Genomic DNA, 12,987 nt, shown 5'->3' on the forward strand with positions numbered 1-12,987 from the left:
GGAGCAGAGAAGAAGACAGGAGGAGACTGGACAAAAGAGCTGTCAATATTGGTGAGTGAAGTGAGCCTATTGCTATTGTATTACTGTATTTAGCATAAATACTAACCTATTCATGTGTACTATAAACTCATATGTTGCAGTAAATCACACCTGTGGAGACTGAAGAGAGGAGAGAAGATGCCAAGGGGAAACTGGACAGAAGTAGGGCAATCAATAGGGTATGAGAGTATGAGAATAGATACTATTTTGTAAATATGTTTTCTGTCATGAGTATGGCTATATATGGCAATTAAAGTTTGAGCATATTGTTTGCAAACTGCAATTGATTAATTAAATAAGAACAAAGTAGTTGATATGCTTTGTTGTTTTTGTTAAGTAGCAGTAATATGCAGTTATTAGCCGTGTCCACTGTATTTTTTGTTGGTTTTCATGAGCCCCCCCTTGAAATGACCAGGACCCCCCATTGCCCCCCCAATCAAAATTGTCTGGAGCCGCCACTGGATGTCACCTTGGGGTTCTAAGCATGCTTCAAAACCGCCGCCATCTTGGAACAGGGGTCTTGTCATAGGAAGTAGCTAGGTAACGCTGCTATCTCTGCCTGTACTTCGAATTCATGGATTTTCGGACTTTTGTGCTGCGTATGGATGGTCCTGCGTACACGAACAAAATCTGAACTAGGAAGAATGTAAAAATAAAAAATAAATGTTTTACATTTTCTCTGGACTCAATGATAAATACATGTCTGACCATTGGAATGAACCAAAAAACTAGAAAATCGCATTCATGACGATTTATGGTGATTTTATTTCCGTTAGACCTTTGCCTACATTGACGCTTATGCATTATAGAGGAGGGGCTCCTCTGTTCCAAGATGGCGTCTCTATTGACGCATTCGTTCCAATGAACTGCCGTAGCCAAGGCGACATCTAGTGTATCTATGGTTTCTTAACATGTAGAAATACTGTCAGAGATCATAATCCAGCTGGATTGGCTCATCTTTCAGAAAGGTCAAAGGTCATCGTATAGATCACATGGGTCGCTCATCTGTGAACGTGCTGCCAGATGCAGAAGAAGCTAATAAGAGTGTTTGACATCCTCTGTTGAAACATTACAGTTCATCATTTACTCTCTTTGCTCTGATGAAAGTGAAGTATATTAAACTATTTGTGTTCATTACAACAAGCAGCATCGAGACAGATGACAGATATAGAAAGAAAACACTGACATCATTAACCACAACACTCTTACAAAACCCTACTTGATAGATCAGGACAATTAGCATAAAACACTGATCAAAGAAACTCCAATTCTGGACATTTACAGTAATGATGTGTGTATTGGCTTTCCTATAAGCCCAGGGAATGTGGTAGGGTGTTCTTCACGCATAGTTAAAACAATGTCCACACAGCTGTATGCATTTGAACAGTTTGTTGTCCATTTAATGGGATGTATGTTACAGTTTAAAAGGCATTGGTTCTATGGTAGTGCGAAATACCCGTCAAAATTCGGGGGGGTCCCCATCTCCCGATTGTTGTGCAATACCGATCTAAATTTTCTCTATGCAGTACCTATAACATTTCAATATTTCATGGATGCAAGCCAAGACAATCAGTCTATAGCCTACATGACAACACACACACGCTTAACAATTTTTGATAACAAAATGTAATTGTGTAACAAAATAAGTTTTTATTTAAACAAATGTAATGTTACTGTTTATTAATGTTTTTACTCTACATTTGTGAAATTTTTGGAGGATTTATGATATATTTTAAATTTATATAAATAAAGTAAAAAAATAATTATACAAAAACAGCTTTTTTTATGTAAAATTTTTATTTAACCCAAATTTCTAAATTTAATTTATGGGGATAACATGGATAATTTGACATGGTTTGGTGTCAAATATTTGCCCATCTTTTGGAAAATGCAGTTTTAATAGATGGCTATAGAGCTCCACTATGCTATTTGACTAACTGAAAGAAACTGTACCTTTTCACAAGTTTTAGTTGGATTCATATCTAAATATTATGAAATCACAATTATAACAATAAAAATGACTGTCAAAGTTTAGCATTTTTTGTCAATCAAACCAGAAAAAGATGTTTACAAAGAGAAAAGTTGAGTTTTTAGAGTTTATCATTTATTTCAGTCTTCTTCTTTTTTTACATAATTGTACAAGTAATCTACACTTCAGTTACTAACTGTAACAGAACAGATATGAACAGTTATATTGCATATTGAGAATGCTCAAGGGTTAAGTTAAAATAGACCAAAGATGCCTTGGCTCGACTTCTTGTGGTTGTCGTCCTGGTTTCCAGGAAGAAGAGAGGCGATGTCCTGCTTTAATCCAGCTTCTGACGAATGGAACTGGGTCGAATTTGTCCAGCGGAGATCCGTTGAGGTCAACAAACAGGAGTGAAGAGAGGCTGTCTTCGCGCAACCTGTTGCGCGTCTGGTTGCTCGTGTTGTTAACTGCGGAAAAGCCTCGTTCGCACTCAGCTGATGTGGGGAGATACGTGCGACTTGCTATGCACAGTCTTTCCAATGTTTTCCCCGGTGCAGTGCCCTGTAGTTTCCAGTCTCGAAACTGCTCCACAGCCTCCCTGGTTGGTTCTCCAAGTGCTTTTGCAAGGCTGTGTACTTCTGGTTCGCCATGCAAAATCAGGTCCTCCTGCTCTCCTGGCCAAAAACGCTTGTCAAGAGCTTTGAGCATCAGGACCAAATTTGACTCCGGTAATCGCTTAGTTAGAGACGCAATCACTGATTCATGAAACCGAGACCTGTTTATTTTCGCCCTGCCTTCATTCAGCTCTACACCCTTAAAAAGGCCAGATGAGACGGACTTTTCAGCCTTCTTGGTTGATTTCCCCCCACCAGTCGTCTTCATGGCCGCCAAAACATTGATCGTTTGTTGGATGGCGAGACTTGAATCCACGAGTGACATTTCTCTTTTCTGCAGCTTGAGAGACAGGCTCTGGAGTTCACGCAGGATGTCTTTCATGACAGCCAAATCTTCCACAAATCCTGAGTTAACAAGGTGCTTCAGAAGTCCCTTGTATTTTTGCCTCTCAAGATCATTGCGTGATGTGTCCTCACTGGCTGTTTTGAAATGGAGTGCTAGTGCGGGGAAATCTTTCCATACTGCTTTTACGGTTTTAAAGCTGCTGGCAACCCATCTGATGGTGAAGATTTGACCTATTTTCAGTATTTCCACGTTGAGCTCGGCCGCTGCTTCTCTAAGCAATCTGGCGTTCCTGGTTGACTGATTGTAGAGTGAGTATAATTTTGAAATAAAGAACTCAAACTGATTAGTGCCAGCCACTTCTTTAAGAGCATCTTTGACAGCCAGTTCTAATCTATGCGCCAGGCAGTGAACAGACTGCACGTTCGGAAACCTTTCTTTTAGTCTAACTACAAGCCCACTGGCTTTTCCTGTGAGCACCGCAGCTCCATCGGTGGCAATGCTGATCAGGTGCGTCTTCAAAAAGTCATCATCCATTCTAGCTTTATGTAGACTCGCCATCATTGAGTTATAAATGGATTCAGCATCGACCCCATTTGTAAGTTCCACTAGATCCAGGAAAACATTGTCTACATCCCCCTTACCGCTGACATCACATCTTACGTAGATTATTAGATAGGGACTGCCATGAATGGTGCTTTCATCAATTGTGATTGACACCCGTGAATCCTTTTCTTTCACATTGCAGACAAATTTGCGGCGCATTTCCTTGGCAATGTGACTGATTATTTCTGCGCATGCATGGTCAGATTTGTGGATATTACCAACTTCAGCTCCATTAAGCTCCTGCATCGTCATGAGTGGGTTGAGCTTTTTGTACGATAGCCTTTCCTTTGCGACGGTGTATGCTGTTCTGAACGAAACTGTGGTTTTCTTGAGTAAATCAGACTGTATATCAATAAAAAAGTGCGGGAGGGTGTCTTTCTCTTTCATCTGGGCTATGTCCACTGACCTTGCGTGGGCCTGGCTGTCCCTGTGTTTGTATATCTTCTTTCGCAGCCTCTTTGCTTCAGAGCTAGTAACATCACCGTTGATCCATTCTTCTGCGAGGTGTAAACCTGGTCCCTTTTCTGAGAGTAGCAACGTTTTTGCTTTTCTACACACTAAACACCCCAATTTTCCTGCCTTAATGTCAAGCCAAGGGTTGCGGTCTTTCCATTCGCCCACCTGCTTTGCTGTCCAACCAGCCGGCAAGTCTCTGCTTAGGGTTGCCAACTTAGAAAAAAAAATGCGGGACAATCGTGGTTCTTTACAGGAAAATAAGGGACACTCAACATATCTGTACTGTATCACACAGTAGGCTATGTGTCATTTCAGGTTTGTATGTGTTTAAAAGGTTCTCAGACATAAACACATTTGTTTTGCTTAACCTATTTATGTATAATTTAATTCTAAAACAAATTTTAAGGTCATACAAAAAAAGTCACATTACACACAAACCATATGATCATAGGACATCTGTCACAAGTATGACCTGTGTTTCTTAGTTTTCCCCGTCTCTGTGTTTTGGTTTAGTCCTGTGTCTCAGTTTTCCCGCTCCTCGTTTGTGTTCAGTTCCTCCACCTGTGTCTAGTTAATTTGCCCCAGCTGTGTCTTGTTGCCATGACCCATTCCCTGTGTATGTAAACCCAGTGTTCTCCCTCACTCCTGGTCGGTTATTGTATATGTTACGTTCTTATGGTATGTGTGCATCTCCTGAGTGCCTTGTTCATTAAATTCCTGTTCATAGTTATTTCCTCGTCTCCTTGTGCTTCCTATCTACACACCCATCCGTGACAGAATAACCGACCCAAAATCAACGATGAATGCTTCGATGCAGCTGATGTTGCTGGAACAAGGCCAGCAATCTCTCGAGGCTCACACCACGGCTTATCTCGACCTGGCATGCCTTAGCTCTTTCCCCGATCGCTCATTGAGTGTTTTCTTCCACACTGGCCTCAATGCAGAGACTAAGGCACACCTACCCGGTTTGGGACCTCGAGAGAACTTTGAGACTTTCGTCGAGTGGGTGCTTCTCCATAATGGGTCGCCATTTACCGTCGGGCCCTGCGACACTCACGGAGAGGAAACCACCCATCCAGAGCCAGTGCACATCTCGCCCGCCCAGCCTGAGAATCTGAACGCCGCACTTGTGTCAACTGTCAGGTCAGACACCGGATCCGTTTATGGCCATCCAGGGATGATTTCCAGCGTGTCCGAACCCCCGCTGATGTCTATACGTGCTGCCAAGTGGGCCATCATCCCAGAGTCACGCCCCGCCGTGACTGTACAACCAGAGTCTCATCCCGCCGAGACCAGCCCTCCAGAGTCTCGTCCCGCCGAGACCAGCCCTCCAGAGTCTCGTCCCGCCGAGACCAGCCCTCCAGAGTCTCGTCCCGCCGAGACCAGCCCTCCAGAGTCTCGTCCCGCCGAGACCAGCCCTCCAGAGTCTCGTCCCGCCGAGACCAGCCCTCCAGAGTCTCGTCCCGCCGAGACCAGCCCTCCAGAGTCTCGTCCCGCCGAGACCAGCCCTCCAGAGTCTCGTCCCGCCGAGACCAGCCCTCCAGAGTCTCGTCCCGCCGAGACCAGCCCTCCAGAGTCTCGTCCCGCCGAGACCAGCCCTCCAGAGTCTCGTCCCGCCGAGTCAAGTAAACCTCGTCCCGTCGATGTCCAGCCAGAGACCGCCGTCCAGCCAGAGACCGCCGTCCAGCCAGAGACCGCCGTCCAGCCAGAGACCGCCGTCCAGCCAGAGACCGCCGTCCAGCCAGAGACCGCCATCCAGCCAGAGACTGTTCCTGAGCCTGAGCTGAAACCCGTTCTTCTCCCCAAGAAAATTTTGGGGGGGGGCTATACGCCTTCACCATGGCCACCCGAAGGGGCAGCACTGCCATGGTCACCTGAAGGGATAGATCCACCCTGGACTCCCGAGGTCCCAAAAGCTCCGCCGTGGTCACAGCCACATCAAGCTCCACCTTGGCCACGTCAAGCTCCGCCTTGCATTCCAGAGGTTCCGAAAGCTTCCCCGTGGTCACGCCCTCGTCCAGCTCCGCCTTGGACTCCAGAGGTTCCGAAAGCTCCGCCGTGGTCACGCCCTCGTCCAGCTCCGCCTTGGACTCCAGAGGTTCCGAAAGCTCCGCCGTGGTCACGCCCTCGTCCATCTCCACCTTGGACTCCCGGTTACCCGAGAGCTCCGCCTTGGCCACGCCCACATCCAGCTCCGCCTTGGCCACGCCCACGTCCATGTCCAGCTCCCCCTTGGCAAGATCCACAGCCTAGTCCGCCCTGGAGGCTTTCTATTCCCGTGGAACTATACCCTCGTCAGCCTCCAGGGCGCCCACCCTCCCACCCCTTTGGATTTTGTACAGCGCGAGGACGCGCCTTTTTTGGAGGGGGGGGTAATGTCACAAGTATGACCTGTGTTTCTTAGTTTTCCCCGTCTCTGTGTTTTGGTTTAGTCCTGTGTCTCAGTTTTCCCGCTCCTCGTTTGTGTTCAGTTCCTCCACCTGTGTCTAGTTAATTTGCCCCAGCTGTGTCTTGTTGCCATGACCCATTCCCTGTGTATGTAAACCCAGTGTTCTCCCTCACTCCTGGTCGGTTATTGTATATGTTACGTTCTTATGGTATGTGTGCATCTCCTGAGTGCCTTGTTCATTAAATTCCTGTTCATAGTTATTTCCTCGTCTCCTTGTGCTTCCTATCTACACACCCATCCGTGACAACATCACACAAGATTTGTGTCAACACAGAAAACATTCCATCACTGGATAGTTTTTTCGTTTATTGAAATTGTGGTTTATGTCAGCTGAATGTGTTCACAACCCGCGGTAATTCAGGAGATTTACTTTACAATTGATTTACTGTAGTGTAAATTGAATTTTATTAATATGTGCGAGGGAGAGAGCAAGACAGCGCTCGTGTTGTTTGAAGACGGTGAGAGTGCGCGCGCGCGGCCGGGGCTCTCTCTCTCTCTCTCTCTGTGCGCCCCCCTACCCCTCTCCCTCTCTCTCTCTCTCTCTGTGCAGTAATTTGCAAACGTTTTTTAGAGAAATGAAAACAGGTCGCACCACAACAACCATTATTTGCACTCGCACAAATGCTCCCAAATATATTTTTAGGTCGCACAGATTCAATTTCAGAAGCATATCATGTGACCAAAATGGTCGGAATTTCGAGCCTTGTAATACTTTTATTCAGCAAAGACACATTAAAATAATCAAAAGTGACAGTAGACATGTATAGTGTTACAAAAGCTTTTTTATTTCAGATAAATCTCCTTGAACTTTCTATTCATCAAAGAATCCTGACATTTATTTTTAATATTAATAAAATCAGAAATGTTTTTGAGCAGTAAATTCACATGAGCATATTATTCCCTCAGGTAGATTTCATGTTTTCTTGCGTGGCTGGATGGATGTTGTTGGAATCATGAACAATATTCACGTTGTTTGAAATCAAAACCCGGACAGTGAAAGGGATAGCCGTTAGCCCGAGTCCGGATCGACCAGACAGCAGAGTATTCTGTTCGCAAATCAAACCATGATTTGTCCCAAAAGAATGATTCATTCTCAATTTAGAGTTTGTTATTCGTATCGGTCTGATGCGCGTGAGTATGGGCTGTGATTGGATGATGACCGGTGTCGTGATAATGCTCAAGTGTCGTGTTGCTGTTGTATTAGTCAGTGGTTAGATCGGCATGCAGTCAATAAACGGGACAAATAATAGATAGGCCCAATATACGGGACGTCCCGGCTTATATGGGAAAGTCGGTACACAACCCTACTTGTACTTGTTGCACTAGCAGCTATCGTTACCTCAGCACCTGCTGCGTCTTCGGAGCACTCGGCCTCAACTAATCGTTGTTCTTCTGGGGAGTCGCTGAGTGGGAGAGGATCCTCTGTTCTGGTAGTGAGTCCTGCACCAGTATCGTCTTTCGGTGCCTCTTCATCTCTGAGTGCCATCTTTTTGGATGTGAACCCAAAGTGTGTGAGTGATACACTCTGGTTTAATTTTCGCTTGCTAGTTTCTTGGGGGGCGCATATGGCTAATTTGCATACGTGCACAGGACTGGCTGGCTCCGCTTGGCAAAAAAGAAACATATTTGTGATTGTGATTGTGAATAAATGTTTTTAATTCTGAATATTGGACATGTGGGGAGCTTAAAAACATTTTAGTGACCATTAGTGACAAATTATTTATTTATTTATTTATTTGACAAAATTTGAGACCCCCTTCAAATTTTGCTTTTGAGGCTTTCAGGGGGTCTCATGGGTTAATCGGGGGGGGGGGACCCCCCCGTATTTCGCACTATGGTAAGAACCATATATTTCCGCCACCTGTCCCTTCCTGATTCAACCCAGTTTAGAAGTTAAAAACCATGTGTTTGAACAGGTGTACACCACCATCTAGTGGTTGAACAAGTTACATTTGGCTCCTACAATGTGATTAAGTATTAATTCAAAGTGAAATGGATTAGATTAGAATAATTGTGCTAATTTATTCTGACGTTATTTCACTGACAGAAGTTCAGCTAAAGTATTAATGTAATGATTTTTCTTCCTTAAATTATTACATTGTTTAATTGAATACATCTTTAGCTACGTTACTGTGATTTTGTATAATGTACATTTCTGAAATTCATAACTTTGTTATCTCTGATAAAAGACTCTAAATTGTAATGTGGACTCATTGATTTTCTGTAAAGCTGCTTTGAAACGATGTTTATTGTGAAAAGCACTACACAAATAAATGTGAATTGAATTAATAAAGAGAAAATAAGAGATATAACATCTCACTGTTACTGATTTATCATGCAGCTCAAATCATTATGAGTAGAATCTCTCTACAGTCTGTTCTCACTCATCAACACAGTTTCACTGATGATCCAGGATAATAAAGCCTAAACCCAGGATAGAGTGTGTGTGTGAATGTGGTCTGGACTGTGTGTATGAGGCTCGTTGTGTCAGAGACGCTGTAGAAGGACAGAGTTCCTGCACTGTGATCCACATACACTCCTATTCTCCTGCTGATGGGCTTTACAGGGAGTTCAGTCTTTATGTTATTGTGTATGATTGAGTAACTGGAGGGAGAGCAGAACAAACTCCAGGACTGATCATTATATCCAAACACACACTCATAACCCACTCCCTTCCTGCTGATGCTCTTATATGACACTGATATAAACACACTTCTCCCACTCCACTCAATCTCCCAGTAACAGCGTCCACACACACTCTCTCTACACAACACCTGAGGATCATCATCAAATCTGTCTGGATGATCAGGATACGACTGAACCTCTGTGTCAGTGTTAGTAATCACTCTGTTCCTCTCAGACAGAAGGAGGCGTTTATTCACTGTGTTCAGATCTAGAGTGAGCCGATGGGAATCTGATGGAGAGAAAACACATCAGAATCAGGAATTATCTGAACTCTTCATGTTCAATATATCAGCAGTCAGTGTCTCAGTACAGTTTAGCAGATATACTGTGCAAATAATTATTACATGATCAACTCTAAACCTGTTTTCACTCTAAAACTCTTCTGTCATGTTTTCTTTCTCCTTTTCCAGGAAGAACATGAACACACTCAATGATTTTTTCTGCTTGTTTTATTAGTGACTTACATTGTATGAAGTCGTTCCTGGTTCTGGGAACAATGTTGATGACATTGACTGTGGAAATCAACAGACATGAAGAGTGTGATTATCATGTCAAGAGAAAATGATCCCTGCATCCGTTCCTAAGACATTTCTAATATGATCTTCTACATGATATGAGATGATGGAGGATCATTTCTGAGAGCAGAATCTCCAGGGGCCTTATTTATAAACGTTGCGTACGGACAAAAGAAGGCGTACGCCGCTCTCTACGCAATAATTGGTATTTATAAAAAGCAAACTTGACGGTAAAATGTGGGGTCCTTCACGGAAGCTCTGACCCAGGCGTACGCACAAAAACGGGTGCAATGAGAAATGGCGACACCGTCGGCAGATGGAAGAAACACGTGAAAGTGTGTGAAACTGTAGACCGTTGTGTAAAATAAATGGCAATTCTGCCTCTCATAAATAACACGAAGACTTCACAAAGCAAGTCTTACGATTAACAGCCTACACGAACACCCGTTTGATCGACCTGCAACAGAAATGCAAAATTAACACATATTTGCAAAAAGAAAAGTGAAATATGTTCTGCAATAATATTGGCATGTTATACAATTCATCCTCATAAATAAGATGGTAAACAGAACGAAATAATGTACAAAACTGATATTCTCGCCAATGTGTCCGTCAGGTGGAGCAGATATAGATGCAATTAGATAGATAGATAGATAGATAGATAGATAGATAGATAGATAGATAGATAGATAGATAGATAGATAGATAGATAGTTTTCATAGTAAAAATGTCTTCATTAGCTACGGAATCATGGTATTCATGCATATGCCTTTAGTTTGTTTTATTTTATGCAATTAGATAGATAGATAGATAGATAGATAGATAGATAGATAGATAGTTTTCATAGTAAAAATGTCTTCATTAGCTACGGAATCATGGTATTCATGCATATGCCTTTAGTTTGTTTTATTTTTGATAAAATAACGTATGACGTAGACCTATGTCTCAATCATTCAGAAAGCTGCAAGAAATGACATTTGCGCTGAACTATTTCCCATTTCCAAGTAGATTATAGCCGAGATCTGTAGCTTGTCATTTCTTTTTTATTTCGGCCACAGTCCGAGGTTGTGAGGCTACAGCATACGGCGTCTGCAACCTTTTGCCACTCAAGTGCCTTTTTGGCATTAGTAGCTAATGCCCACACTGTGCCCTCCAAACAACATTTTCTCCTCTTTTCCACCTCGCCAACGATAACTTCTACTTCACATTGAGTGAAGTTACGTTTTATTGATTTCCTCTCTATGTTTGCCATGATTTCGCAATCAATGAATATTAACTTGTGGGCGTTTCACGGACTATTTATGGGCAACTATGGGCGTGACATGAAGCGCAAAAGCTGCGCTACTTTAAGAATTGATTGTGATTTATTAAGGGAAAAATGCGTAGGATGTGCGTGCGCACGGTTTTATAAATCCGAATATTTCTGTGCGTACGCACGTCCTATGTTTCATCCGTACGCCACTTCTGACACAAATCCTACGCAAAGTTTTATAAATGAGGCCCCAGGACTTTACCTCTGTCAGAGATGATCTTCTAAATTATATGATATGATGGAGGATGATTTCTGAGAGCAGAATCTCCAGGACTTTACCTCTGTCAGAGATGATCTTCTTGAGCTCCTCTTTGCAGAAATCCTCCAGTTTGTCTCTCAGCCGAAGGACAGATTCTCTCACGCCATCAAAAGAGGAGAGAGAACTGAAGGGATTGTCATTTACGTCTGTAGATTCAGGAGGAGCTGAGAGAGACTGGAAACTCTACAGAAAACAGAAATCAAAGCTCATCACCTCCACACTTCATCAATAACCTGCACTACTGTCAGATTTGTGGCTCTTGTTGATCATTAATAACTCTCCTCAATCCAGCACTTTCACAGCATCAGCTTCATTCTTCTCATATTCATTATATCATGCTAGTGCAATAAGTTCGAGCGTTTGACACTAACACTATATGTAAACTTTCTAGGAAAACACTTAGATGATCAATATCTGGCAAAAACAAATGTAACAGATCAAGTTCATCAATGGCGTCACATGGTATGAATGAATCCACTGGAGCAGGAGTTTTCAAAGTCTAAGACAGTGGGCCTCCCTTTTGACACAACTTACCCAATGCGCCCCCCCCCCCCCCCCCCCAAAAAACCACACACACATAGCAATGTCAGACTCTTAACTTCTCACTTTTATAATTGTTTGTGTTAACATGAAAAGTGCAAGGTCTCGTTTACACTGTCAGTAAAATGTGACCCAATGCCGATTTTTTGCTCATATGTGACACAGATCGGATGTGTTCTATGACCGTGTAAACAGGAATAAAAACGCATGCATTCGGATATTTCGAGATCGGTTTCAGGCCTCATTCATATGTGGAAATAAATCAGATATAAATCAGATATGTGCCAATGCGACTGTCATGTAAACAGGCAGATCGGATATACTGAGGCATTAGGCTATCTCCGCGGTTTAATGACGAGAGCAACCCTGATGCGCATCTGCAAAGGGACGAAACGTGTCGTCGTAGGAGAGGAATGTGGACAAACGTTGACACAACATATCAAAGGTTGGCTTGCTCATCCTAAAATTTCAGACCCACTGCTCCTCGATAAAGCCAATATTTAAAGGGGTCATATAATGGCATTTTTGTACAAGTTAATATGAATCTTTAGGGTCTAAATGAAAACTTTGTAATATACTTTAATTAAAAATTCTCATTAGTATTGTAAGAAAACACTTATTTTACCTGGTCAAAAACAGCTCTGTTTTCAGCACGCCGTTTCAGTGCATATGACTTTAAATGATCATGAGCTTTGCTCACCCCGCCCCTCTGTTCTTTGGGGTGTTTAAACACAACGCACATAGATAACATAACTTATTCCGGCGTAATATTGAAAAACATCAATTAGAGTATTAATAGTCTTGAATCATGCATTTGCAGGATGTAAACAGTATTTTGCCGGTATTGTGTTACCATTCATCTTCATGCAGTTATAACATTACTTCTTAATCAGTAACAGACAAGTACCATGTTAATTTTAACTCCTGCGTACACAGTTTTTAATAACACATTAACCATAACGCGTTGTTCATTATAAACGTGGGATTATAAATTATATTGAGAACGTTGTAACGTTACATAGAAAACATGCCGTAATATTCCCTGAGTGTAAACATTAGCCGCATTCATCGTTAAGCAATTTGCAAAGATTAATATTTAAAGGTTAATAAAACTTAACACTCACTTCGTCTGGAGGAGGTGCAGCAGGAACACGAATAGTTGGTACCGATTCTTTTTACAGGAGCAGCTTCTTAGCAAAA

At 42.7% G+C, this 12,987-nt stretch overlaps 2 protein-coding genes across 2 annotated transcripts in view; both read right to left on the reverse strand.

Annotated features, from left to right (window-relative positions):
• Positions 1-2,257: 2,257 nt before the first annotated feature.
• LOC130070845 (E3 SUMO-protein ligase KIAA1586-like) lies at positions 2,258-6,246 on the reverse strand. The gene is made up of 2 exons (XM_056235401.1): positions 5,866-6,246; positions 2,258-4,240 (listed from the first exon to the last, which is right to left on the reverse strand). The coding sequence occupies exons 1-2, from the start codon at positions 6,244-6,246 to the stop codon at positions 2,258-2,260; spliced, it is 2,364 nt and encodes a 787-aa protein (XP_056091376.1).
• Positions 6,247-8,789: 2,543 nt separating this feature from the next.
• Positions 8,790-12,987, reverse strand: part of LOC130070680 (tripartite motif-containing protein 16-like) — a 36,113-nt gene continuing 31,915 nt past the window's right edge. Inside the window, exons 4-6 of the mRNA XM_056235167.1 lie at positions 11,239-11,430; positions 9,626-9,653; positions 8,790-9,390 (exon numbers count right to left, since the gene is read on the reverse strand). Coding sequence (XP_056091142.1) covers positions 8,864-9,390; positions 9,626-9,653; positions 11,239-11,430 — 747 coding nt within the window. The 3' untranslated portion in view covers positions 8,790-8,863. The remainder of the gene's footprint in view (positions 9,391-9,625; positions 9,654-11,238; positions 11,431-12,987) is intronic.

This window comes from Rhinichthys klamathensis, unplaced genomic scaffold, assembly GCF_029890125.1.
Source record: "Rhinichthys klamathensis goyatoka isolate OS25496 unplaced genomic scaffold, OSU_Roscu_1.1 h1tg000018l_1, whole genome shotgun sequence".
Classification (NCBI taxonomy): Eukaryota; Metazoa; Chordata; class Actinopteri; order Cypriniformes; family Leuciscidae; genus Rhinichthys; species Rhinichthys klamathensis.

Bases quoted from the DNA above. Each gene is read 5' to 3' on its own strand.
- LOC130070845 (XM_056235401.1), bottom strand. From the start codon at position 6,246: ATGGACGTGGGCGTGGCCAAGGCGGAGCTGGATGTGGGCGTGGCCAAG. The intron at 4,241-5,865 runs GTGAAGGCGTAT...TTTTTTTCTAAG, and splicing joins TGCCCCTTCGGGTGGCCATG to TTGGCAACCCTAAGCAGAGA.